At 44.5% G+C, this 26,077-nt stretch overlaps 1 protein-coding gene across 2 annotated transcripts in view; it reads left to right on the top strand.

Moving 5' to 3' along the window:
• Positions 1-7,713, top strand: part of LOC132397928 (mastermind-like protein 2) — a 135,284-nt gene extending 127,571 nt beyond the window's left edge. For both annotated transcript variants that reach the window (XM_059976746.1, XM_059976745.1), the window contains 2 exons: positions 2,937-3,045; positions 5,798-7,713. In XM_059976746.1, coding sequence (XP_059832729.1) covers positions 2,937-3,045; positions 5,798-6,831 — 1,143 coding nt within the window. In that variant the 3' untranslated portion in view covers positions 6,832-7,713. The remainder of the gene's footprint in view (positions 1-2,936; positions 3,046-5,797) is intronic.
• Positions 7,714-26,077: the final 18,364 nt, after the last annotated feature.

Below are 26,077 nucleotides of genomic sequence, written 5' to 3'. Positions count from 1 at the left end.
CCCTCATTCTTTTGGACCGAGTAGCCTAGTTCTGCTTCTGTGTCTTAAGGTCTTCCGCTGAACAAAAGAATTCTTACACCAAATAAAAACACAAAATGCTGGCAGAACTCAGCAGGCCAGACAGCATCTATGGGAGGAGGTAATAACGACGTTTCGGGCCGAAACTCTTCATCAGGAATGTCGTCACTACCTCCTCCCATATATGCTGTCTGGCCTGCTGAGTTCTGCCAGAATTTTGTGTTTTTATTTATTTCCAGCATCTGCAGATTCACTCGTGTTGCCTTTGAATTCTTACACCAAGTTGATTAATCTAACAACCTTGTTATATAATATAGTTATACTCTGATAATCTGGATTTGGCACTCTCAGGACTTCAGCATTGCTGGTCTAGCAGATCTACTAGATACCCCCTGTTACCCCTACTGCCCATTACACTGTTGGTGCTTAGGACAGCAATGAAGGTCCTCCATCGTGTCAGCAACTCGGTTTTCACTACTGTCAAACATGCAAGTTGTGGGTGGAGACTCAGGAATACCTTTGCAGACGGATAGAGAAGTTTTACCAGTCAGGGTTGTCAGCCCTGAGCTGAACCCCTCCCCCACCCCCACCGAACTTGGCGGACCGGTGGGTCATTCTTACTCTGGCCCCTATTACCTGACCTGTTTGATATGGGCGACCCTACCAAGAGCCAAACCATGAAGCCCTGACTCCAGCCAACGTAGCTCTCCGGGTCACTGAGGCAGACAAGCTTCCAAAGGTTGTGGTCCTCCTGGAGGCCGTATTACTCCAGGGCACTTTATTTCACTTTTTCATTGGGTACTTAGGAGTGCAATAACTTCCTGGTGAACCTAGAGAGTTTAAAGGGAGTGCAGGAAATAGGGCTCTGATCAGGTTGAAGAGTGTGGGTAATGGGACATAGGTGAGTTTAAAGAAAACATGGAGATCAGAGCCTGATGAGCTTAAAGGGATTGTTGGAAATGAGACCTCAGAGCACAGGAAACTTGTGTCAAGCCACTGGGAGTTCTGAATAATCATATGTACCTGATTGCAACTAACTTACAAGTAACGAGGTGGTAACTAATACTACGGTGCCACACAAGAGAGTCATGCAGTTTGGAAGCTTGACAGGGGCAGTCACCTGTCACATCAGGTGTCCCGAGGCAAGCTCAGGGAGGAGAGAAACTTCCCACAGAGCAGAAGGGCAAAAGCCCACTTGATCTTGATTTTCGGTTCAAAGGCAGGGCCTCACAATCCTTTTGACCTTTTAGGGTTTTAAACAGGAGGTGTGAGAATAGTTACCACAGGGATTGCTGGCCAGGCGTTCATTGTGACGTTGCTTTTTGATCTTCCAGTGTTGGCTCTTCCCATCATTGTGAGAGCAGTTTCTCCTGAGCGTTGCTTCCTTTTTAGGTCCTCATCTTCCTTGTGGGCATATGTTGCTGTGTGGAAGGAAATGCTCAAGACAGGATTCAGAAATTAAGTTTGAAAGACTTATCCACATTGTGAAGAATAAATTATCCAAATTTCAAAGTCTGACAAGTTAACAACTTTGCATTGTCTTATCAGTCAATAATGCTTTAGTTAAAGTATTAACTAATTAAACAGTCATATTCAAGACTTCTTCAAGAAATGGTGCCTCAGAAAGGTAGCATCCATTATTAAGGACCCCGTCACCCAGGGCACGCCCACTTCTCATTGTTACTGTCAAGAAGGAGATACAGAAGCCTGCAGGCACGTACTCAGGCTACGTCCGCAGAAGACCGGATAATTTTGAAAACGCCGGTTTCACGTAAAAACGACAAGCTTCCACACTATGCATTTTTAAAAATATCTCTATCCACATTGAAACGGAGATTTTGGCAAATCTCCTCCTCCTGCAAATGCGCAGGACACATCTACTGAAAACAAACGACATGTTTGGTGTCTAATCTCGCTGTAAAAGTGAGTGTTTGTGTAGTTACAGACTAGAAAAACTTAATACGATGGACAGCTGTTGGCTTTTTGCGCAGGAGAACTTAAAAGTAAAAAAAAATACTGGAGCGTACGGAGGCAACCGACAGGGAGTTCACGGATAGATTGACCCGGCTGACGATGAACATTGAAAAACTGACCAACTCTGTTGCATTAATAAAGCACCTTGTTAAATATGTAAAACATGTCTGCATCAGTGTTATCTTGTATTTCCATACAATGTTACATTAGGCTGTTACACATCTATTGTCAGAGAAGTACTTGCATAAATAGGTAAACCACCTTCATACGAGCAAGGACAGAAAACAGGGCTAAGTGAGTATACTTATTTATTCAGTAAGTTATGTGTCAAAGTATTTGGTGAGTACATTTCTAACTCTCCTGGCGTCAGTCTCTTTGCCGTCTGTTCTGAAATTGTTAGGTTGCGTTCAAGAAAACAATGAAATAGCACGCTGCCGTCTGACAGCGTTTTCAGATTTCTCTGGTTACCCCCTCCACACTGATCCAGCCAATCCGTCGTTTTGAAAAATACCCACTTTGGAGAGCGTTTCTGAAAAGCTCCATTTTCGGGGGACGAAAATGCCGTTTTAGTGTGGATGAAGGGTAAAAATGAAGGGGAAAAGCTTCGGTTACAGATTTATCTGGTGTAGTGTGGACATAGCCTCAGTGATTCAGGGACAGTTTCTTCCCCTCTGCCATCTGATTCCTGAATGGAGATTGAACCCATGAACCTCCACCTCACTACTTTTTTTATTTCTGTTCTTTTACATTACTTACTTGAACTTAACTACTTAACAGACTTAATCTGACTCAGTTTTTTTGTTTGTATTTATTTATCATGTATTTCATTGTGCTACTGCTGTAAAATTAACAAATTTCACAAAATATGCCGGTGATATTAAACCTGGTTCTGATTCTGATTAAAGTAACAATGCACTTCATTTCCCCCCCCCCCCCCACCACAGGAAAAACAAAGACAGCATGAGCAAAGAAATGGTCACATGATCCGGGCATCCCCTGATTATAAGGAGCAGAGGAGTGTGTTTGGAGTTCAGCAACTAAATCAGTTCCAAGGTAAGATGACACTGGGCTGAAGCGAAATTATTTAAAAGGTGCCTTTAATAAGGATTTAAGTACTTTGTCTAGAAGGTGCTGCAGAGAGCGGTCCTTTGTTGTGGGAAGCAATGACCCTATGGCACTTGGATGTCATGTGTGATCACCATCAGGAAAAGGGAGGTGAGCAAGACACCTACCAGTCTCACCACAGTAGTCACTAGTGTCTCTGACGTTCCTGATTAATTCCTTGTAAAATATGCCCCTCCCATCTCAGAACATCTCGCTGATACAAACTTGTGGGTTTTTCCTATGCCGGCTCCTGGAAGTCTACACAGCCGGAAGTTCGGCATAATCATCTGCCCACAACTCGCAACCATGTCAGAGATATAAATTGGAATCTGGGAGGGGTGGAGGGGAGGTCGAGCGGAGTGGAACCAGTGACACAGGATTCTGGAGGCGCGTGAAGCCACAGATGCTGGGAGGTGGAGCAAGTAACGGACTGCTGGAGGAAGTAGGGCAGTGTCCGTATATCACGCACCTTCATTGGCACTGGAAGAGTAGAGAGAAGAATGCCAGTGGGGCAAGTGGCAAGTAGATCCAGGTGTGGAAGGAGATGAAGGAGAGAAGAGTGGAAACAGCGACAGAGGGTGCATGATGAGAGGTGGAGGCAACAGGGGGCTGCAGATGATGGAATGTGACAGGATTCTGTCAGAGGATTTTATTTAATTGCAAAAGATCTGAGGGTAATTGAGCCGGTGTAAGGTTACGAGTCTGGTCCAAACTTGTTGTTTGACTAAATTTAACTAGAACAATATTATAAATTCTAACATTCTGGTTCAACCTACTGTAGCTGCAAGCCCCAATTTGCAGAAATTCAATTGCATCTCACTTCTGTCAACTGTGAATGTTCTTTTCCAGTGTGCAAAGTGTTCATGGCCATTTGCGTATCTCTGAATGTTAGACTGGCCAATTCCTGGCATGATTCACCCAAATGCTGATGGTGCACAGAAAACATAGCAACAGCACAAAATGCTGGAGGAATTCAGCAGCATCTGTGGAAGGGGATGAAGAGTCATCTCCTCATGAGCTCTGAAGAAGAGTCTTAGCCCAAGCGTGCTGCCAGATACCTGAGGGACATTTCAGAGATAGGGCTATTTGGGAGGGAAGGGTTAGATTGATCCTGAGCTAAAGGGCCTGTACTGTGCTGTTTATTTGTCAACTGTATATTCCTTTCTGAGTACAAATTTCAGAGTTGTATATGGAAATACGCTTTGATAATAAATGAACCTTTGAACCTTTCTATGGATAATACCGTACTGGCTGGGATCTTCCAGCATTTAGGATGTGTTACTCTGGATTTCCAGCGTCTCTTGTGTTAATGAAGTACTTTGCTGTACTGTTCTATGCTCTGTGACAAGGTCCCCTCCCCCTCCCCAACCAATCTGAACAACCTTACATGCCCCGCTTTAAATAGGACTAGCTACCTTCTTGCCCACTTACTCAGCTGTGAAAACATTTGTGCTCCAGTTAATCGGCCGATGTACTGTGCAGTTGCGCATTTTGATCATGAACGGGTGGGGGCTCTGGTACTTTGCCAGGAACAAGCACTGGAGGGTGAGCACCTCATGTCGAATCATGGTTTTTTTTGAACATTGGAGTAAGTTTCCAGGGTCGAATGGTATCCTTCACACGGTCAAGAGATTCTGCAGATGCTGAAAATCCAGAGCAAAGCACACACAGTGCTGGAGGTCAGGCAGAATATATGGAGAGAAATAAACAGCTGACCTTTCAGGCTGAAACCCTTCATTAGGACTCCTGATGAAGAGTCTCAGCCCAAAACGACAACTGTTTAAAATAATTTCCTTCTGCTTCTTGTTCTTGCATTTTCAGCACACAGGATACATATCAATACAATTGAAAGTACAGAGAAAATTGACGAGGATGTTGTGAGGCCTTGAGCTCCTGAGTTCTAGGGAAAGGTCAGGAATTTATATCCGGACTGTTAAGATTAAGGAGAGCTTTGATAAAGGTATACAAAATTAAGAGTATAGACAGAGTAAATGCAAGCAGGCTTTTTCCACTGAAATTGGGTGAGAGTAGAACTAGAGGTTGTAGGTTAAGGGTGAAAGGTGAAATATTTAAGGGGGATCTGAGGGGGAGCTCCTTCACTCAGAGGGTAGTGAGAGTGTGGAATGAGCTGCCAGTGGAAGTGGCGGATGTGTGTTCAATTGCTACATTTAAGAGAAATTTGATTACGTATATGGATAGGAGAGGTATGGAGGGGTATGGTCCAAGTATGTCGATGGGACGATGTAGCTTAATAGTTTGGCACAGACTAGGTGGGCTGAAGGGCCTGTGTTTGTGCTGTAGTGTTCCATGACCCGATGACATATCACGGCAGATTAGCTGGTTACTACCATGTTCAAACGTAGACTGTCACTCTCCTTGGGCTACAGCCAGGACAATTCTCCAGAAAGTACTTCCTTTTGAAGCAGTTTTGGATTTTGTGAGGTGATGAAAGACAGGAAAACAAAAGCACAAGCTCATTCTGTTCTTACCAAAAGTTTATCTTAGAGAAAGGAATTATTTACCAAATAATCACTTTCAGAAAGTTTCCCTGATTTTCTAGTTACTTTCCCTCCATCTCAACCTTTCTAGGTCATTGAAACAGGACTAGGCAGAAAAGTAGTTCAGGACAGACAATGGGCTGAATGGCCTGTTTCTGTGCTGTAGTGCTCTATAACACTAATTGCTTGTGTTTTTCTTACAGCTGTGGCACAACCTTTGCCTACAAACTCCGGGCAGCCTCTGCCGACACCGCAGTCAGCCCATTGCGGTATGCGGCGGAACCCCGGCCTCTTGCAGGCGACGAGTCAGAACAACCTTGGGCCCGGGGTACCTGCAGTGACCGCCAGTCAGGCCGACCGGACCGTGGGGATGTACCCAAATAACGCTGGCAACCAGCAGAGCGTCTACATGCCGCCGTCTGGCCTCAACATGCCTCTCCGGCCAAGCCAGAACGCTTTGGGGATGAGATCAACCAGCCAGCCAGTGCCAAGCCAGGCTATAATCCAGCAAAGGACACCAATCTCAGGGTTCAGTGGTTCCGTGCCGAACCCGGCTGCACCTCCCCAGCACGTGAGGCAATCCATAAACCAGGCGGGAGTTAGTATGCCCGTCCAAGGAATTTCAAACGCGCTAGCCACTTCTGGCATGGCTCCTCAAATGTGGGCGCAGCAAAGGATTCAAGGAATGCAGAATCAGACCAAAATGGACGGTGGCATGCAGCATTTCCCAAATAACCCGTTGTTCCCCAAACAGACCATGAGGCCAAATCTGCCCGTGCATCCGTTTCCCCACCAGACCATTGCGCCACCAAACCAGATAGCCCCGGCAGGACAGATGAAGCCGCTGCAGCAACTGAACCCGGGCCAGACTGGACAAAACATGGTCTCCATGAGCGGCCCGTCCCCGAGGCATAGTCAGCCAAGGTTATCCTCGGCAGCCATGGCCAGCATGAAACCTGTGCCGCAGGGGATTACCAGTATGAGCCAGACTCACCCAGTGCCAGGCCTCACTGCCGCCAGCTATGCATCCAGCGGCCAGTCATCGGCATCCTATAACCGAATGAACCCCAGCACCGAGGTATCGACCTATGACTTTCTCCAGCATAGCAACAGCAATGCCTTGGGGGCAGCTCGGAATGAGCCTGACTTCATAGAGTCCATTATGAAGGGAAGCAGCAGTAACGATGACTGGATAAACGACTTAACGCTCGATGACTTTTTGGGGCAGCATTCCTAAAGCCTGGTCAACCCTCCGGGCTGCTGTACATAGAGAGCGCCCATCTACACATTGCAGCATTGGACCGAGACTGTCGAGTACGTGTGTAGGTGTGGACACTGTAACTTTCCATTTACGAGCAGGTGCAGGTCACTGGATGTATCTAGTGTACTGCCTGCAACACTGAATTTTAAAGTGGCAATACATAAATTAATGTATTTGTTCAAAATATTCTGTAAATTATGTTTTCCTAATAAATATTGTATGTCAGGAAGGAGTAATTATACTTGGTTGGATCATTTGTCAATAAAATACAGTATAGGCAAAATCATTGTTTTTATATTAGCAAATTTGTTTATTTTTATTTGGTATAAAATATGCAGACTACATTGTTCAATCAGTAATACTATGTATTACAATGTTAAAATGCAGGTTGTGTTTTTAACATGACTTAGGCAGTGCAGTCTTGTGTTGTACAGGTGACTTATTCCTGGATTTTCATTCACTGTCAGTCCCATTTTGATTTAAAGTTCAAAGTTCAAAGTAAATTTATTATCAAAGTATGTATACTATATACAACCTTGAGATTCATCGTTAACACAGTGAGCAAACAACTGATGGAATGGTTGTCAATATGAAATTGCTTTCTTTGTAATCTGTCAGCTCATGTTGACAATCTGTACATTTTGTATGTGCATTCTACCAAGATATTATGAACTTCATAATGTATTTTTTTTGCTGAAAATTTTTTTTGTGATCTCATGTTTTATTTGTTATATGCATTTCCTTTCCTGCCTTGAATGTGTTTCTTTTATTTTTAATTTAATACCATCTTGGAGCACAAATAGTATGACAAGTTTCTGCTTCATTATCATAATAAACTTGCCTTGTGCCAAGACTGCATTATTGGTGACTGCCATACTTCAAGCATGAACTAGAGGCAGCATTGACAGCATAGTTACAAAATCTTTCACTACATGGCCTGTAAGATTTAAAGTTTCTCTTGTTTATTGGAACAGTTGGACACTACATTTTTGCATAATTAATTTATATTTCTTTTGGGTAAACTTCATTCAGTACGTACTAATGAATATTATGCATCTGAATTATTAGACTCAGTGGCTACTTTACTATGTACACTTTTAACCTGCTCGTTAATGCAAGTATCTGATCAGCCAGTCATGTGGCTGCAACTCAATGCATAAAAGCCTGCAGAGACGGCTTAGACGTTCAGTTGTTGTTCTGACCAAACATCAGAATGGGGAAAAATGTGATCTATCTAAGTGACTTTGACTGTAGAATGATTGTAGGTGCCAAATAGGGTGGTTTTGAGTATAAGCATATATAACCATATAACAACTACAGCATGGAAACAGGCCATCTCGGCCCCTCCAGTCCGCTCCGAACGCCAACTCCCACCCAGTCCACCCGACCCGCACTCAGTCCACAACCCTCCACTCCTTCCCTGTCCATATACCCATCCAATCCTACTTTAAATGACAATATGGAACCCACTCCACACAGCCACCACTCTCTGAGTAAAGAAATTCCCCCTCGCGCCACCCCCAGACCCCGCCCCACCAACTCTCAACTCACGCCCTCCTGCCCGAATCTCCCCTACTCTCAATGGAAAAAGCCCATCAACATCAACTCCATCCATCCCCCTCACAATTCCAAACACCTCCATCAAGTCAACCTTCCATGCTCCAAAGAACGAAGACCCAACCCATTCAACCCCTCTCTGCAACTCAGGCAGCACTCTAGCAAATCTCCTCTCCATCCTGCCGACATCCCTCCCACAATTCGGTGAGCACAACACTCCAAATCCGGCCCCACCGATGTCCTGCACAGTTTCAACACTACATCCCAACTCATATACCCAATGCTCCAACCTATAAAGGCCAGCACGTCAAAAACCTTCCCCACCACCCCACCCCCAGGGAACCATGCACCACCACTCCCAGGTCACTCTGCTCTACTGCACTCCTCAACGCCCTACCATTTACAATGTATGTCCTCAGTACCTCAGAAACTGGGATTTTTCATGCACGACAGTCTAGCGTTTACAAAGAATGGTGCAAAAAACAAAATATGTCTCTTTTCTATAGATGCTGCCTGGTCGGCTGAGTTCTTCCAACGGTCTGTAAGTATTACATCCAGTGAGTGGATGAAAATGCCTAGTTAGAGAGATTAGAGGAGGATGGCCAGCCTGGTTCAAGGCGGCAGTAACTCGAATAGCCTCGCATTACAACAGCAGGGTGCAGAAGAGCATCTCTGAATGCACAACACATTGAATGTTGAAGATCGCAAACATGCACTCAGTGCCTACTTCATTAGGTACAGGGGGTACCTAATAAAGTGGCCGCTGAGTGGATATTTCAGAGAGCGTAAGGAGTTGGGGACTGCTACTGATGTCACTAGAGACTACGTTCAGTTCTGTTTTGCAAAATTATTGTGATTACCACCGGGGTTAGCGTAACACTATTTCAGCGCCAGTGACTTGGGTTGAGTTGCCACCACTGTCAGCTGTAACGGGCTGCAGCAGCAGAAGACCACACCAGGCTCCGTTCCTGTACCGAATAAAGTGGCCACTAAGAGTATACAGACAATGGCGAGCATTAGGCTAAACCATTTTGTGGACATTGCCAATGTACAAGCAAAGACCTCGGTAAAGAAGGCAATCTAATCTTTTTTATTAATTTAGAGATACAGCACCATCCCCAGCCCAATGAGCCCACACTACCCAGATACACTCATATGACCAAAGCTCTAACCCGTTCATCTCTGGAACATGGCAGGAAATCTGAGCAGCCAGATGGACATGGGAGAAGCGTACAAGCTCCTTACGGACAGTGGTGGAATTTGAACCCCAGATGCTGGAGCTGTACGGTGATGTGTTAACCACGTCGTCCAGGAAGATGGGTGTTTGACGGTCACCATGGATGGGATGGGCTGAAGGGCATGTAGAACACACTATAAACTGGACTCAATAAATTGAGGAAAAGAGGCGGGCAGAGTGATTTTGGAAATGGTACAATGGTTTTAAGAATGCTCAAAAGCAGGGTCTTCAGTCGCTTGAGTGTTCTTTTTTAAATAAATGACGCTTATCCACAGGAAGTGGACATCACTCACAGACATGGTAATTACCCTTGAGATCAGAAGGCAGATAATAATCAAACACAATGAAGCACCTTGATTTGCATCCAGACCCGATAAGACTGGCAGATTTCTTTCCCTAAAGAGCATCAGTGTAGAAGATGGTTTCATGATCACTGTTATTAAAACATTCCAACTTACTTACTTAAGATCATCACCCCTTCTGGGGCATAAGCTGCTGACAGCAGCCGGTCAGAGTGCTCTGTCCTAGGCCGCTATTTCAAGTTGCCCCCAGGCACAGCCCATCTTCAAAGCTCCTTTCTTTCCCACAATTGAGGTTTCAGCTTCTGTAGCTCAGGGTTTTTAAACGGATGCGGTTGCTAGCCCCATGTCAACCCTCCTCCTTTCACAGCCAGGCTCGGAGCCATTCACAGTGGAATTAGAGTTAACATACTAACAGAGCCAAATATCCATTGGTTCAACACATTAATGGCTGCTTTTCCACCTTGCCTAGTTTCGCAATACATTGTTGCCTGCATTGAAGTACAGTGAAAAAGTTTTGCTGTGCACACCATCTGTACAGGTCACTACCACAGTGCATTGAGGGGAACAAGAGTAAATATTAACAGAATGCAAAATAAACTGCAACAAGTACAGAGAAAGTGCAGGCAGACAATACGATAATTTTGTTAGTCTACTTCCACGTTTTCTTTGAAAGGCTGTTCCTTTCTGTTGTAATCCTGATTGCAAAATGAAGTCTAGCAAGTGGAGCATAGAATTATATTCTCGGCTTCTCTGATGCTCCTGAACTGAGAGCTTTCCTGGAATGTGGGGATTAATTCAGAAGGAGAAATACTGTCCATGATTAAGTCTATCTCCAATGTGGTGGTATTCACAGTTAGAGTAAATTTATTATCAAATAACATACTGTACGTGTCATGTAGCATATGCCCCAATAGGGGCAATGGGCTTTTAACTAGCTAACTATATTTACCACCTTGAGATTCATTTTCTTGCAGGCATTTATGAGAACATAAAGAAATACAATAGAATTTGGGAAAAACTATAAATAACAAAAACTGGCAAGCAATGTGCTAAAGAAGACAAATCACGTAAGTAATAAAAATGCAACTGAATAACGCTGAGAACATAGTTGTAGAGTGCTTCAGAGTGAACCTATGGGTTGTAGAGTTAGTTTAGTGTTGAAGTGCGTGAACTTGTCAACGCTGGTTCAGGGGCCTGATGGTTGAGGGGTAATAACTGTTCCCAAACTGCTGGTGTGAGAACCTGGGACTCCTGCAGCTTTGGAGAGGAATTAACAAATCCAGCTGGGCAAAGTACTGGATCCAGGTCCGAACACTTCTTCCTCTCCATCGCTGGGCTTTGAGGTAGATGGAGGGGAATCGCGTACATGTGTGGATAAGGGAACCGAGGCATGGAGGAAAAAAAATTACTCGCCTAATTCGAACCAGCCTTTTTTTGTACTTTATACAATCAACATAAATGCCCTTGAATTTATAATGTGCCAACAACTACTTAAAGTTAATAGATTACATTAATTGTACATAAATGTATTTGCTCCCATGAAAGACTCAATCAGGAGAAGAATAATGAACCTAAATTTTTCTAGCTCAGTTTATGCCAAGCTTGAACAGATTCAAATGTATTATATGGAAAACACTGATGATGAACTTATGCAACATTTATTTATACAGTTAGAGTAGGCCCACCCCAGTGACCCCCGATAAACCTGCTTTACCCTAACCTAATCACAGAACAATTTACAATGACCAATTAACCTACCCTGGTTGAATTTGGACCATGGGAAGAAACAAGAGCACCAGTGGAAAACCCACTCATTCCACAGAGTCTCCTTACAGAACAGTACCGGAATTGAACTCCGAACTCCGGAGCACCCCGAGCTGTAATAGAATTGCGCTAATCGCTACAAAATCCATGACACCCATATCAATGCCTGAAAGATCTGCTGCAAATCTTTGCTGCCTCGGGTGGTGGTTGAGGCAGGTACATTAGGGAGTTTAAGAGACATTTAGATATGCACATGAATGTGAGGAAAATGGAGGCATATGGACATTGAGTAGGCAGAAGGGATCAGTTTAGTTGCTAATTTATTTAGTTCAGCATAACATTGTGGGCTGAAGGTCCTGTTCCTGTGTTGTACTGTCCTATGTAGGTCAAAATGCTTGGTGTGAAAGTGCTAAAGGCTTCGACGTTCAACCTTTCATCTAACAATGTCAAGATATATTGCTTATTACCATTCACCCACTGTTTTTTCACCAGACCCATCCAAACACCTTCCATGCCTAGAGATGATTCTGCTGAACAAGTCAAAAACCTCCAGATTTATTCACAAGGAAGTCTGCAGAAGCTGGAAATCCAAAGCAACATGTACGCAAAAAAATAAAGGAACTCGGCAGTTCAGACAACATCTATGGAAATGAATAAGCAGTTGATGACTCGGGCTGAGACCCTTCTTTAGTCTTATTCCATTCTGTTTTATTCTGCTGCTTAGCCCATCCACTTTAAGGTTCGACGTGTTGTGCGTTCAGAGATGCTCTTCTGCGCACCACTGTTGTAACACATGGTTATTTGAGTTACTGTCACCTTCCTGTCAGTTTGAACTAGTCTGGCCATTTTTTTCTGACCTCTCTCATTAACAAGCTGTTTTCACCCACAGATCTGCCTCTCACTGGGTATTTTTTATGTTTCGCCCCATTCTCTGTCAACTCTCGAGACTGTTGTACATGAACATCCCAGATCTGATGTACCTGAGATACTCAGATCACCCTGTCTGGCACCAACAATTATTCCACAATCAAAGTCACTTCGAGCACATTTTTTTCTCATTCTGGTGTTTGGTCTGAACAACACTGACCTCTTGACCATGTCCGCATGTTTTTATGCACCGAGTTGCTGCCACATGATTGGCTGGTTAGATACTTGCATTACGCAGGTGTGCAGGTGTACCTAATAAAAAGGCCACTTAGTGTAGCTATCTAGCTTACGTTCCCTCACAACCACTCAGTGTTTTCACCTTTTCGTGGCTAGAGATGGCTTTGTTGAACAAGTAAAGAAACATCTCCAGTTTTAATCTTCTGGCATATTTCATTTGGTTTTCCTGCTGGGTGGTTCTGCTGCCGTTGTGCTCCAGTGAGCCAGGCTCAATCCTGCCCTCAGGAGCAGTCTGTGTGGAGCTTACGCTCTCTCCCTGTGACTACATGACTTCCCGCAGGCGCTCTGGTTTCCTCATGCATTGCAAATACCTACTCAGTTTGGTTCTGTTAACTGGCTTCCGTAAGAGTATTCCAAGTCTGGATGGGTGGAGAATCAGGTGAGCACTTGAGAGAGGTAGGTTAAAGTAAACTAACTGAGGGTCTGTCGCAAGAATATTAAATGGTTCCTGAGTTTGATAAGATGGACTCTTGACCTCAGAATCTACCTCATTTTGAGCGTATACCTGTGATTTTTCTGAAGCCGTTACATTTTATTTTGCATTCTGTTATTGTTTTACCTTGTTCTGCCTCAAAGCACCGTGTAATGAATCAATCTGTGTGAACAATCTGCAAGACAAGCTTTTCATGTACCTCAGTAATAAACCAATTCCAGTTCCAATTCTAAATCAATATAGTCTACAGATAGAGCAATAAATCGGCTGCTGGAGGAACTCCATGGGTGCAACAGCATCCCTGGGGGTGGGGGGGGGGGGGAAATGACAGCAAATTGTAGATGTTATGTGGGTGCCAGAGCGGGGCCCACTGCAAACCAGAACAACCCCTGATATTCTGCATGGGTATTCTACTACATAGAATGCCCCATTTTCAGGTAACCTTTCCTTCCTGTCTCCTTTATCCTCTCTACCCTCTCCAATCCCTCGCTTGTCTTCCCATTGTTGTTCCCCCCCCAAGACCCCCACCCATTTTGTCTTCATTTCCCAGCTGTTTCTATCAACAGTCTACTTACATCCTTCACCCACCATAATCACCACCCCAAAGTTCAAAGTAATTTTCAAAGTTCATATGTCACCATATACCAAGATTCATTTTCTTGTGACCATCCTTCATAAGTCCAATAACCATGAAAGAATCAAAGAAAGACTGCTCCCAACAGGGTAGACAACCAGAATGCAAAAGATAACAAACTGCCCAAGAACAAAAGAAAGAAAAAAAGAAATAATAATAAATAAATAAATAAATAAATAAATAAATAAATGAACAAACAAACAACAATATCAAGAACATGAGATGAAGAGCCCTTGGAAGTGAGTCCATAAATTGTGGGAACAGTTCTGTGATGAGGCAAATGAAGTTATCCCCACTATTTCAAGAGCCTGATGGTTGAGGGTTAATAACAGTTCCTGAATCTGGTGGTGTGGGACCTGAAGCTCCTGTACCTCCTTCCTGAAGGCATCGGGAAGAGAGCATGGCCTGGATGGTGGGGGTCCCTGATGGTGGATGCTGCTTTCCTGTGACATTACTCCATGTGGATGTGCTCAGTGGTGGGGAGGGCTTTACCTGTGATGGACTGGGGCATATCCACTACTTTTGTAGGGTTTTCCATTCAAGAGCACTGGCGTTTCTATAACAGTCAATATATTTTCCACCACACAGAGGTTAGTCAAAGTTGTAAATGTCATGCTCAATCCTCACAAACTTCGAGGTTTCTTCAAACTCTTCTATCTACTCTTCGTCCTTCCTTTATCACCTTCCTTGCATATCATAAGCCAACATTGGTATCAAATGTCCCCCTGCTTATCACCCTCCTGCCTTCACCCTCCCCCCACCTTGCACCATCTTCCCTTTCCTTCCTCGTCTGCTTCCATCCACCACCCACCCGTCTCTATCTGCCATTTCCACCCCCTCCCTTCCTCACCCAATTCCTTCTGTCCATCATCCTTCACCCCTCCTCAGTCCCCCTTCGGTCCCCTGTCTCACCATTGCCCCTCATTTTTTATATTTTCTATCTTTCCTCTCCACTCTCAGTCCTCATGTAGTGTCTTGACCCAAAGCATCAACAATTCCTTTCCCCCACAGATGCTGCTCGACCTGCTGAGTTCCTCCAGACATTTGTTCATTGTGCCATATTGTTGCAAGTTATTTGTATTGTTTTTGTTCTAATATTATTAAACAAAACACTTTTACCCTCCAGTGTGTAAATTGCCCCAAACGCCATGTAGGACAGTTGAGGAGAAAACAATCCACTAGACTACATGGATATCAAGTAGCTGGAGGAAGACACACTCCTCTGTCACTCCTCTCAGTACAGGAAGACCAAGGACACAAACTCATCCGGGAAACTACAATAATCACAGCAGAAGCACAAAACAAGAAATCAAGATAATTCTTAGAAGCTTGGTTCTCAACAGAAGACACTTTTGACAAGCATATTAAACTGGAAATAATTTACAAACATCTGTGGGAGCAGGACTGAGGGGTCAGCCGTGGACACCTGCTAAACCAGCGCTCACAGTGACTGTTACCCAGGGATACGGGCCAGCGGGGATCACTCAGCTATCCGATTGGCCAGGGCCCAGCGGAGGCTAGAGGCCAGTGCGACAGCCAACCAATCAGGACAACGAGTCTGACCAATAAGAACGCGAGCACTCAGCAGAAGCAACACTCTGTTGTGTACTGATGATGTCACTCGACTGATGATGGAACGTTTGCGAACTAACCTCCAGGCTTGGCGAACAACCCTATAAACAAATTTAATTACCCTTTGTGTTGGCTATTTGACCTGGAGCATAACTGCATTTTTCTAATGTTAACTTGGTTCACCATTTAATATTCCATGAGCAACTAACAATGCCCAGAGGTCAGTCAGAAGCTAATTATTGAAATAACTTTCTCCAGACAAAATCATCTTTTTTTTTGCTGGTTTAAACATCTCTCAAATTTTCCTTAAAATCTTTTGTGCCTTTTGCATCCTTCACAAAATGTGATAGACAGTGTGTCATGAATGTTCTATTAGATTTTTGAGTAGACAGGGCATCAAAGGTTATGGGGAGAAGGGAGGAGAATGGGATTGAGAGGGACAATAAATGTCTATATTGAATGGTGGAGAGGACTCAATGGGCCAAATGACTTAATTCTGCTTCTATGTTTTATGGGGTGGTGGGGTGGAGATACGTCTCTACCAAAAGAGGTGTAAGGCGCTCCTTCCCTCCGCTAGCCTGTGGGTCACCCCTGGGCAAGGTGCAGCACCAGCTTAGCCCCCCACTGATCAAGGTCACGTGAAGCCATGGGAGCAGGAGGGAGATGGCTGTATGACCAGCTGGTGCACATCACAAGTCCTGGTTATGCGCCCACTGACGCCAGGCAGACAATCTCTGAACAGTATTGATAACGGCTGGGGTCACCCGTCTTGTAAGGTCACAGCCCAGAAGAAGGCAATGGCAAACCACCTCTGTAGATAAATTTGCGAAGAATAATCTTGGTGCTCGATCACGTCATACAACACAGCACATAATGATGAAGATGATGTCTTATGGTCTTAAATCTCTCAAACAAATAGGTGAGCAGATAAATAAAAACGGTGGAATTTTAATAGATATGAATTCAATTGAAGAGCCATCAATTTGAAAACAATTCAATAATCATTCGGTGTAAAAGATGGAGGAATACTCAAAGAGCCAAGATGCACCTATGGAATGAGAATTAGCCTATCCAAACAGGCACATTAGGAGACAGGAATTACTGGTTAAATATTGAAGCAGTAAATTAAAAACTCGGTGCCAATAATCCAAGGAAGTGGCTTGCCTCGTAAAGTATTAAGATTGTGATTTATTACCAATACCCTTCACCAGCCCCATCTCACCCAGGGACATGCTGAGCAAATTCAGACAAAAATATTAAACAACACACATGGTGAGCTTTTTTATTATTTACTCTGCACAACATGAGGGTAAAAAATTTAACATCACAGCTGTGTTTACTTTGCCCTAATATGATTGTAAATATCCTTTTACTGAATAAAGAGATTAGATTTATTTGTCACATGTACATTGATACATTGAAGCATGCATCTCTTTGCATTAAGGACCAATGCAGTCTGAACAACACACACAAAATACAGACCAGGTTGCATCTGTGGAAAAGAGTAAACAGTCGACATTTTGGGCCAAGACCCTTCACTAGCCCTGAAGAATGTTGCATTGCATCTCTCTGAAAATTAGTTCTGGTTTATCAATATAAAATTTCAAGAAGACTTCAGTTAAGACCGTAAAATCATAACACTTGGGAACAAAATTAGGCCTTTCAGCCCATCGAGTCTGCTCCACCATTCCATCATGGCTGATCCTGGATCCTACTCAACCCCATACACCTGCCTTCTCACCATAACCTTTGATGCCCCGACCAATCAGGAAGCTATCAATTTTCACTTTAAATATACCCATGGCCTTGACCTCCATGACCTTGACTGTAGCAGAGCATTCCACAGATTCGCTACTCTCTGGCTAAGATAATCACTCCTTACCTCTGTTCTAAAGAGTCGCCCCTCAATTTTGAGGCTGTACCTTCTAGTTCTGGATACCCCCATCACAGGAAACATCCTCTCCATATACACCTTATCTGGTCCTTTCAACATTCGGTAGGTTTCAATGAGATCCCCACACATTCTTCTAAATTCCAGTGAGTACAGGCCCAAAGCTGCCAAATGCTCCTTATATGTTAACCCCTTCATTCCCCGAATCATCCTTGAGAACCTCCTCTGGACTCTCTCGAATGACTACACATCCTTTCTGAGATATGGGGCCCAAGACTGTTGACAATACTCCAAGTGCAGCCTGACTAGTGTCTAAGAAAGCCTTAACACTACCTCCTTGTTTTTACATTCTATTCTCCTTGAAATAAATGCCAACATTGCATTTGCCTTCTTTACCACAGACTCAACCTGTAAATTAACCTTCTGGGAGTCTTGCATGAAGACTCCTAAGTCCCTCTGCACCTCTGATGTTTGAACCTTCCCCCTGTTTAGATAATAGCCCATACTATCATTCCTTTTACCAAAATGCATTATCATACATTTCCCAACACTATATTCCACCTGCCACTTTGCCCATTCTTCCAATTTGTCTCAGTCCTGCTGCAATCACATTGCCTACCCCTCCACCTATCTTCATATCATCTGCAAAATTTGCCACAGAGTTATCAACTCCATTATCTAAATCATTGACAATGTGTAAAGCTGCATTCCCAATACTGACCCCCAGGAACAGTGTTGAAACAGTGAATAAAAATTCAGCACCAAAAATCCAAAGAAAAGGCTCACCTTGTAAGTTTTAGGATTCTCTCTTATTTCCAGCCTATCCTCTGCAGGGATAGGCTGAGTAAATTGATCAGGACTGGAAAGGAAGGGAGAAGAAGCCAGAATAAGAAGGCAGGGGAGGGGAAAGTGCACATGCTGGCAGGTGACAGGAGAGACCAGGTGAAGGGGAAGGTAAGTGAGTGGGGGGGGGGGGGGAGGAATGAAGAAGCTGGAAGGTGATAGGTGGAGGAGGTGAAGGGCTGAAGAAAGCAGAAGCTGATAGGTGAGGAGAGCGGACCATGGGAGAAAGGGAAGGAGGAGGGGCATCAGAGGCGGGTGATGAAGAGAAAAGAAAGGGTGAGAGGGGAGCCAGAATGGAGAATTAAAAAAAGAGAGAAGAGGGAAGGGGAGAAATTACTAGAAGTTTGAGACACTTTAAACGCCTTCTTTCTGGAGTTATAAATGTGAGTTTTTGTTCTATATGTGATATAACTTGCGCTTGTATTGACTGGAGAGTGAATGACTGGTGTCCAGCTATTCTGAATATGATGCTGGGCTTTTTTGAGCTATTTTTACACAGGCTAATTGATCATGCCCATGGCTGGGTGTGTTGTATGACCCGAGCATTGTAAATACAGGAAAAGTGATGGGTGGAAGAGAGCACGGCTCTACGGAAGCCCTTGTGGGTCAGAAAACTGGGTGGGCTCCTTTACAATTGTGAGTCCCACCCCATGCAGTTTTCCTGTATTTGCTGTGTCTGTGAGTCCAGTAGAGTTGGGTGAAGAACCAGGAAAAAACTACCACTATATTTTTTGTTTGATTTGGATTTCATCCACGAGCCTTTGGCTGATATTTATGGGATTGACTTTGTTTTCAGTTGCCTGATAACAACTTTGCCCTGGGCTCAATGTCTTTCACTGGTCTATAAAAAGCAGATTTATAGAAACAGCAAACATTATCTCATGCATATTAGGAACTTGAAGTAAAAGACCGCAAAAAGTTTTAATTGGAGATAGATTCATGCTGTTTGTCAATCAGACTGTCTCCCTCCCCTATCCCCAGAGAAGGGATGGGCAGCCTTGCATGTGGAAATTGTGGTGGCTCATAGCCCTGTGCAGTACAGGATCAAAATATGTTTTTGGGGTGGGGGACGATAGCAAGGGACCATTCAATTGTCTTATAACAGCAGGATAGAGGCTGTCCTTGAGCCTGGTGGTACATGGTTTCAGGTTTTTGTATCTTCTGCCGGATGACAGTGGAGTGGAGAAGGGAGAACCATGGAGTCCTTGATTCTGCTGGCTGCTTTACTGAGGCAGTGAGAAGTACAGACAGAGTCCGTGGAGGGGACGCTGGTGTCTACGATATGACGAGCTGTGCCCACAATGGCAAGACATTGGACCACAAGACATTAAAGCAGGGATCCACGACATTTTTATGCCATGGACCCTTCCCATTAACTGAGTGATCTGTGGACCTCAGGTTGGGAATCCCAGCCCTAGAGGATAGTAAAAATCACAGAGAGGATCACCAGGGTCTTCTCCTTACCCACCCCCCACCCCTACTTATGACATTTACCAGGAGCATTGTATACAAAGGGTCCAAAGAATTGCTGAGGATCCCTACCACCCAAGTTCACAATCCCTTTGACCCTCTACCATCAGGATGGAGGTACAGAAGCATCAAGACTACGACGGCCAGACTGGGCAACGACTTCTTCACTCAGGCTGTGAGACTAATGAATACCCTGCCACCACCGAGAGCAAGCTGTTTACTCTTTACCTGTGCTGTGCGATACATGCATTTTGAATTATATTTTGTTAACTTATTTGTGATAATATTTTGGTTTGTGTGCTGTGTGTAATACAGGTTTTGTGGTGCACCATGGTCTGCAGGAACGTTGTTACGTTTGGTTGTCTGTGTAACAGACAACAATAAACCTGAACTTGAACTCTCTGCAGTTTCTTGCGATCACGTATCACACAGTGCTATACCAAGCCATGGTATGCCCAGATAGGATGCTTTCTGTGATGTATTGATAAAAATTGGTGAGGATTAAAGGAGGCATGCCAAATTTTATTAACCTCCTGAGGGAGTAGAAGTGCCAGAGAACTTTCTTTGCCATGCCATCTACATGGTTGGGCCAGGAAAGGGTATTGGAGATGCTCACCCCCAGGAACTTGAAGCTCTCAGCTCCTCTTGACCTTAGCACTGCTGATGTAAACAGGACCACGAGTATCATCACACTTCCTGATGTTAATGTCCATCTCCTTCGTATTGCTACATCGAGGAAAATGTTGTTGTCTTGACGCCACGTCACTAGGCTTCCGTCTCCCTCCTGTATTCTGATGCATTCTTATTTGAGATACAGCTCAGCACGGTGGTATCAGGTTTACGGATGAATCCGACCCATCGGTCATGAGTGTACAGCGAGCAGAGCAAAGGGCTGAGGAGGGGCGCCAGTGTTGAGAATGATCATGGTGGTAATGTTGCTGCCTGCTCTTTCTGATTACAGTCTGTTGGTCAGGAGGTCAAGGATCCAGTTGCAGAGGGAGGTGTCGCGTCCCAGGCCTAGGGATTTAGAGATGAGTTTAATTAGAATTATTGTGCTGTAGGTGGCAGTGTAGTTAATAAACAATAGTCCAATATAGGTGTCTTTACTGCCCAGACGCTCGAGGGATGAATATAGGTTCAGGACGATGGCATCAGTTGTAGACCTGTTTTGATAGTAGGTATCGGCAGTGGGCTGATATGGTCCAGGGGGCTGGAATTAATGTCTTGCATGACCAGCCTCTTGAAGCACTTCATGATGGTGGATGCCAGAGTTGCTGAGCAGCTGTGGCAGGGTTAAGTCTTTAATGCACGTCTCCTTGTTTTTCTTTGGTATCAAGATGATAGTGATCTTCTTAAAGCAGGTAGGAACCTCAGATTGAAGCAGGGAGAGGCTAAATATGTCTGCAAATACCCCAACCAGCTGATCCACACAGGATCCAAGGACGTGGCCAGGGACAGTGTGCAGGCCAGGCGCTTTCTGCAGCTTCACTCTCTGGAAGACAGATCATACATATGCAGCCACGACTGTGGGTTCTGGTTCATCGGTGGTTGTCGGAGTGGGTGGTGACATACCGATCACCCTCTGTTCAAAACGTGCACAGAATGGGCTGAGCTAGTTGGGAAAGGATGCTCTGTCACGATGATGTCGCCCGGCTTCATTTCGTGAACCGCATTGGATTCATTGCATGAATGGGCAAGTGCTCGTGCAGCCGAGTGATTTCGCAGTGACCAGCTGGGCCTCCTAAGCGCAAGAGGCTCTCTCTCTCTATTTTTGTGTTGCCGTTCGAGTGCTTGTTTGTGTCTTGTTCGTCACTCACACACGTAAGTTGTCCAGCATGTTCAGTAACACAACTCAGTAAAAATGTTTAGTCCTACCGCTCTGTGTTCATTCTTGCTCTGCACAGATGTAACACTTTGTGGCTCATTATAGTCTGTAAACCCTGACACAATTGACAGCTGATCTGGGACTTGATTTTGGATTGTACGCCGATAGTTTTGCGAAGGTCATATGTCGATTTCTTGTAAAGGTCAGACTCACCTGATTTGAATGCCACAGTCCTAGACTACAGTGTTTAAGGTACTTAATTGTTCAGAACATAGAAATGAATTGAATTGACTTTTTACTTACATCCTTCATATACACGAGGAGTAAAAATCTTTACGTTACGTCTCTGTCTAAATGTGCAATGTGCAATTTATAGTAATTTATGATAAATATTATGTACATCAGAACAGTCAATATATCATAGGAATACAGTTCTGTCAGCCTGAATTAATCAGTCTGAAGGCCTTCACTGTAGGCTGCCACATTATTATTTGAGGTTCGGGCAATCAGTGTAGTGTTGTCAGCAAATTTAATTAGCAGATTGGAGCTGTGGGTGGCGACACAGTCATGGGTATACAGAGAGTAAAGGAGGGGGCTTAAGACACAGCCCTGAGGGGCACCTGTGTTGAGGATCAGAGAGGTGGAGATGAGGGAGCCCACTCTCACCACCTGCCGGTGATCTGACAGGAAGTCCAGGATCCAGCTACACAAGGCAGGGTGAAGGCCAAGGTCTCTGAGCTTCTTGTCAAGCCTGGAAAGAATGATGGTGTTGAATGCTGAACTGTAGTCCAAGAACAGCATTCTCACATAAGCATCCCTCTTCTCCAGATGTGTAAAGACGGTGTGTAGAGCTGCGGCTATTGCGTCATCTGTCGATCGGTTGTGTCGGTAGGCGAATTGTAGGGGGACCAGTGTGGGTGGTAGCAAGCTGCAGATGTAGTCCTTGACCAGCCTCTGAAAGCACTTGCTCATTATTGAGGTGAGTGTGACAGGATGCCAGTCATTTAGACATGGTACCATGGTCTTTTTGGGTACAGGAACAACCTTGGATGTTTTGAAGCAGGAGGGCACTCTACACTGGGAGGGGGAGAGATTAAAAATGCCTGTAAACACACCTGCCGGTTGTGCCGTGCACACTCTGAGCACCCGCCCTGGGATGCCGTCCAGTCCCGCAGCCTTGCGACTGTCCGCTCGTTGGAAACGCCTGCGTACTTCATCCTCAGCGATGACCAGCTGCGGGTCACATCAGCAGCTCTCCTTGGGATCAGTGTTAGCAACATCAAAAGAGTAAAAAAGATTTAGCTCATCTGGGAGAGAGGCAGTGGTGTTGGAAACTACAGCACATTACAGGCCCTTCAGCCCACAATGTTGTGCCTACCATCTAAGTTACTCTAAAAAATGCCTAGAATTTCCCTATCGCAATGCCCTCTATTTTTCTAAGCTCCATGTACCTATCAAGAGTCTGTTAAAAGACCCTATTGTATCCAACTCTACCACATCACTGGCAGAGCATTCCACTGTTCTCAGTGTGGAAAAACTTCCCCTGACATCCCCTCAGTACCTACTTCCAAGCACCTTAAAACTGTGCCCTCTTGTGTTAGCCATTTCAGCCCTGGGGAAAAGCCTCTGACTATCCACACAGTCAATGCCTCTCATCATCTTATACACCTCTATCAGGTCACCTCTCATCCTCCGTTGCTCCAAGGAGAAAAGGCCGAGTTCACTCAACCTATTCTCATAAGGCATGCTCCCCAATCCAGGCAACATCCTTGTAAATCTGCACTCTCTATAGTATCCACATCTTTCCTGTAGTGAGGTGTCCAGAGCTGAATACAGTACTCCAAGTGGGGTCTGACCAGGGTCTTATATAACTGTAACATTACCTCAGGGCTTTGAACTCAATCCCACGGTTGATAAATGCCAACACACCCTACGCCTTCTTAACAGCAGCACAGCAGCTTTGAGTGTCCTATGGACACAGACCCCAAGATCTCAGGTCCTCCACATTGCCAAGAGTCTAACCATTAATACCATATTCTGTCTTCAAATTTGACCTACCAAAATGAATCACTTTACACTTATTTGGATTGAACTCCCTGCCACTTCTCAGCCCAGTTCTGCTTCCTATCAATGTCCCACTGTAAACTTTGACAACCCTCCACACTATCTACAACACCTCCAACCTTTGTGTCATCAGCAAACTTACTAACCCACTCTTCTACTTTTTCATTCAGGTCAGTTATAAAAATCACAAAGAGGAAGGGTCCCAGAACAGATCCCTGCGGAATACCACAGGTCACCGACCTCCATGCAGAATATGAACCATCTACAACCATTCTTTGCCTTCTGTGGGCAAGCCAATTTTGGATCCACGAAACAAGGTCTCCTTGGATCCCATGCCTGCTTACTTTCTGAACGAGCCTCGCATGGGGAACCCTATCAAATGCCTTACTGAAATCCATATACACTACATCCACTGCTCTACCTTCATCAATGTGTTTTGTTACATCCTCAAATAATTCAATCAGGCTCGTAAGGCATGACCTGCCCTTGACAAAGCCATGTTGACTATCCCTAATCAGATTATGTCTCTCTAAATGCTCATAAATCCTCCCTCTCAGGATCTTCTCCAACAACTTGCCCACTACTAAGGTAAGGCTCAACTGCTCTCTAATTTCCTGGGTTATCTCTACTCCCTTTCTTGAACAAGGGAACAACATTTGCAATGTTCCAATCCTCTAGTACTTCTCCTGTCCCTATTGATGATGCAAAGATCATTGCCAGAGGCTCAACAATCCCCTCACTCGCTTCCCATAGTAGCCTGGGATATATCTCATCTGGTCCCAGTGACTTATCTAACTTAATGCTTTTCAATAGCTCCAGCACATCCTCTTTCTTAATGTCTATATGCTCAAGCATTTCAGTCCACTGCAAGTCATCCCCACAATTGCCAAGGTTTTTTTCCTTGGTGAATACTGAGGCAAAGTATTCATTAAGTATCTCTGCTACCTCCTTTGGCTCCAAGCACGTTTCTACTGTGGCATCTGATTGGTCCTATTCTCACAAGGTTCATTCTCTTACTTTTTACATATTTAAAGTAAATTGAATTGAATTGACTTTATTACTTACATCCTTCATATACACGAGGAGTAAAAAACCTTTATGTTAAGTCTCTGTCTAAATGTACAATGTGCAATTTATAGTAATTTATAATAAACTATCTACAGTAGGACAGTCAATATAACATAGAAATACAGTTGTGTCAGCATGAATTAATCAGTCTGAAGGCCTGGTGTTAGAAGCTGCTCCGGAGCCTGTTGGTCCTGGCTTTTATGCTGCGGTACCGTTTCCCAGATGGTAGCAGCTGGAACAGTTTGTGGTTGAAGTGACTCAGGTCTCCAATGATCCTTTGGGCCCTTTTCTCACACCTGTCTTTGTAAATGTCCTGAATGATGGGAAGCTCACATCTACAGATGCGCTGGGCTGCCCGCACCACTCTCTGCAGAGTCCTGCGATTGAAGCAAGTACAGTTTCCATACCAGGCAGTGATACAGCCAGTCAGGTTGCTCCCAATTGTGCCCCTATAGCAAGTTCTTAGAATTTGAGGGCCATACCAAACTTCAACCGTCTGATGTGAAAGAGGCGCTGTTGTTCCTGTTTCACCACACAGCCGGTGTGTACAGACCACATGAGATCCTCGGTGATGTGTATGCCAAGAAACATAGAAACGTAGAAAACCTACAACACAATACAGGCCCATCAGCCCACAAAGTTATGCCAAACATGTCTCTACCTTAGAAATTACTAGGCTTACCCATAGCCCTCTATTTTACTAAGTTACATGTACCTATCCAAAAGCCTCTTAAAAGATCTTATCATATCCGCCTCCACCAGCATCACCGGCAGCTCATTCCATGCACTCACCACTCTCTGAGTAAAAAACTTACCCCTGACATCTCCTCTGTACCTACTCCCCAGCACCTTAAACCTGTGTCCTCTTGTGGCAACCACTTCAGCCCTGGGGAAAAGCCTCTGACTATCCACACGATCAATGCCTCTCATCATCTTATACACCTCTATCAGGTCACCTCTCATCCTCCGTCGCTCCAAAGAGAAAAGGCCAAGTTCACTCAACCTGTTTTCATGATGAAGGCATGCTCCCCAATCCAGACAACATCCTTGTAAATCTCCTCTGCACCCTCTCTGTGGCTTCCACATCTTTCCTGTAGAGAGGTGACCAGAACTGAGCACAGTACTCCAAGTGGGGTCTGACCAGGGTCCTATATATCTGCAACACTACCTCTTAGTTCCTAAATTCAATTCCATGATTGATGAAGGCCAATGCACCGTATGCCTTCTTAACCACGCTTTGAGCATCCTATGGACCCCAAGATCCCTCTCATCCTCCACATTGCCAAGAGTCTTACCATTAATACTATACTCTGCCATCATACTTGATCTACCAAAATGAACCACTTCACACTTATCTGGGTTGAACTCCATCTGCCACTTCTCAGCACATTCTGGCAT

Source organism: Hypanus sabinus, chromosome 8 (assembly GCF_030144855.1).
Source record: "Hypanus sabinus isolate sHypSab1 chromosome 8, sHypSab1.hap1, whole genome shotgun sequence".
Taxonomy (NCBI): Eukaryota; Metazoa; Chordata; class Chondrichthyes; order Myliobatiformes; family Dasyatidae; genus Hypanus; species Hypanus sabinus.
The sequence above is the reverse complement of the archived record's forward strand: the minus strand, read 5'-3'. Positions and strand labels throughout refer to the sequence as shown.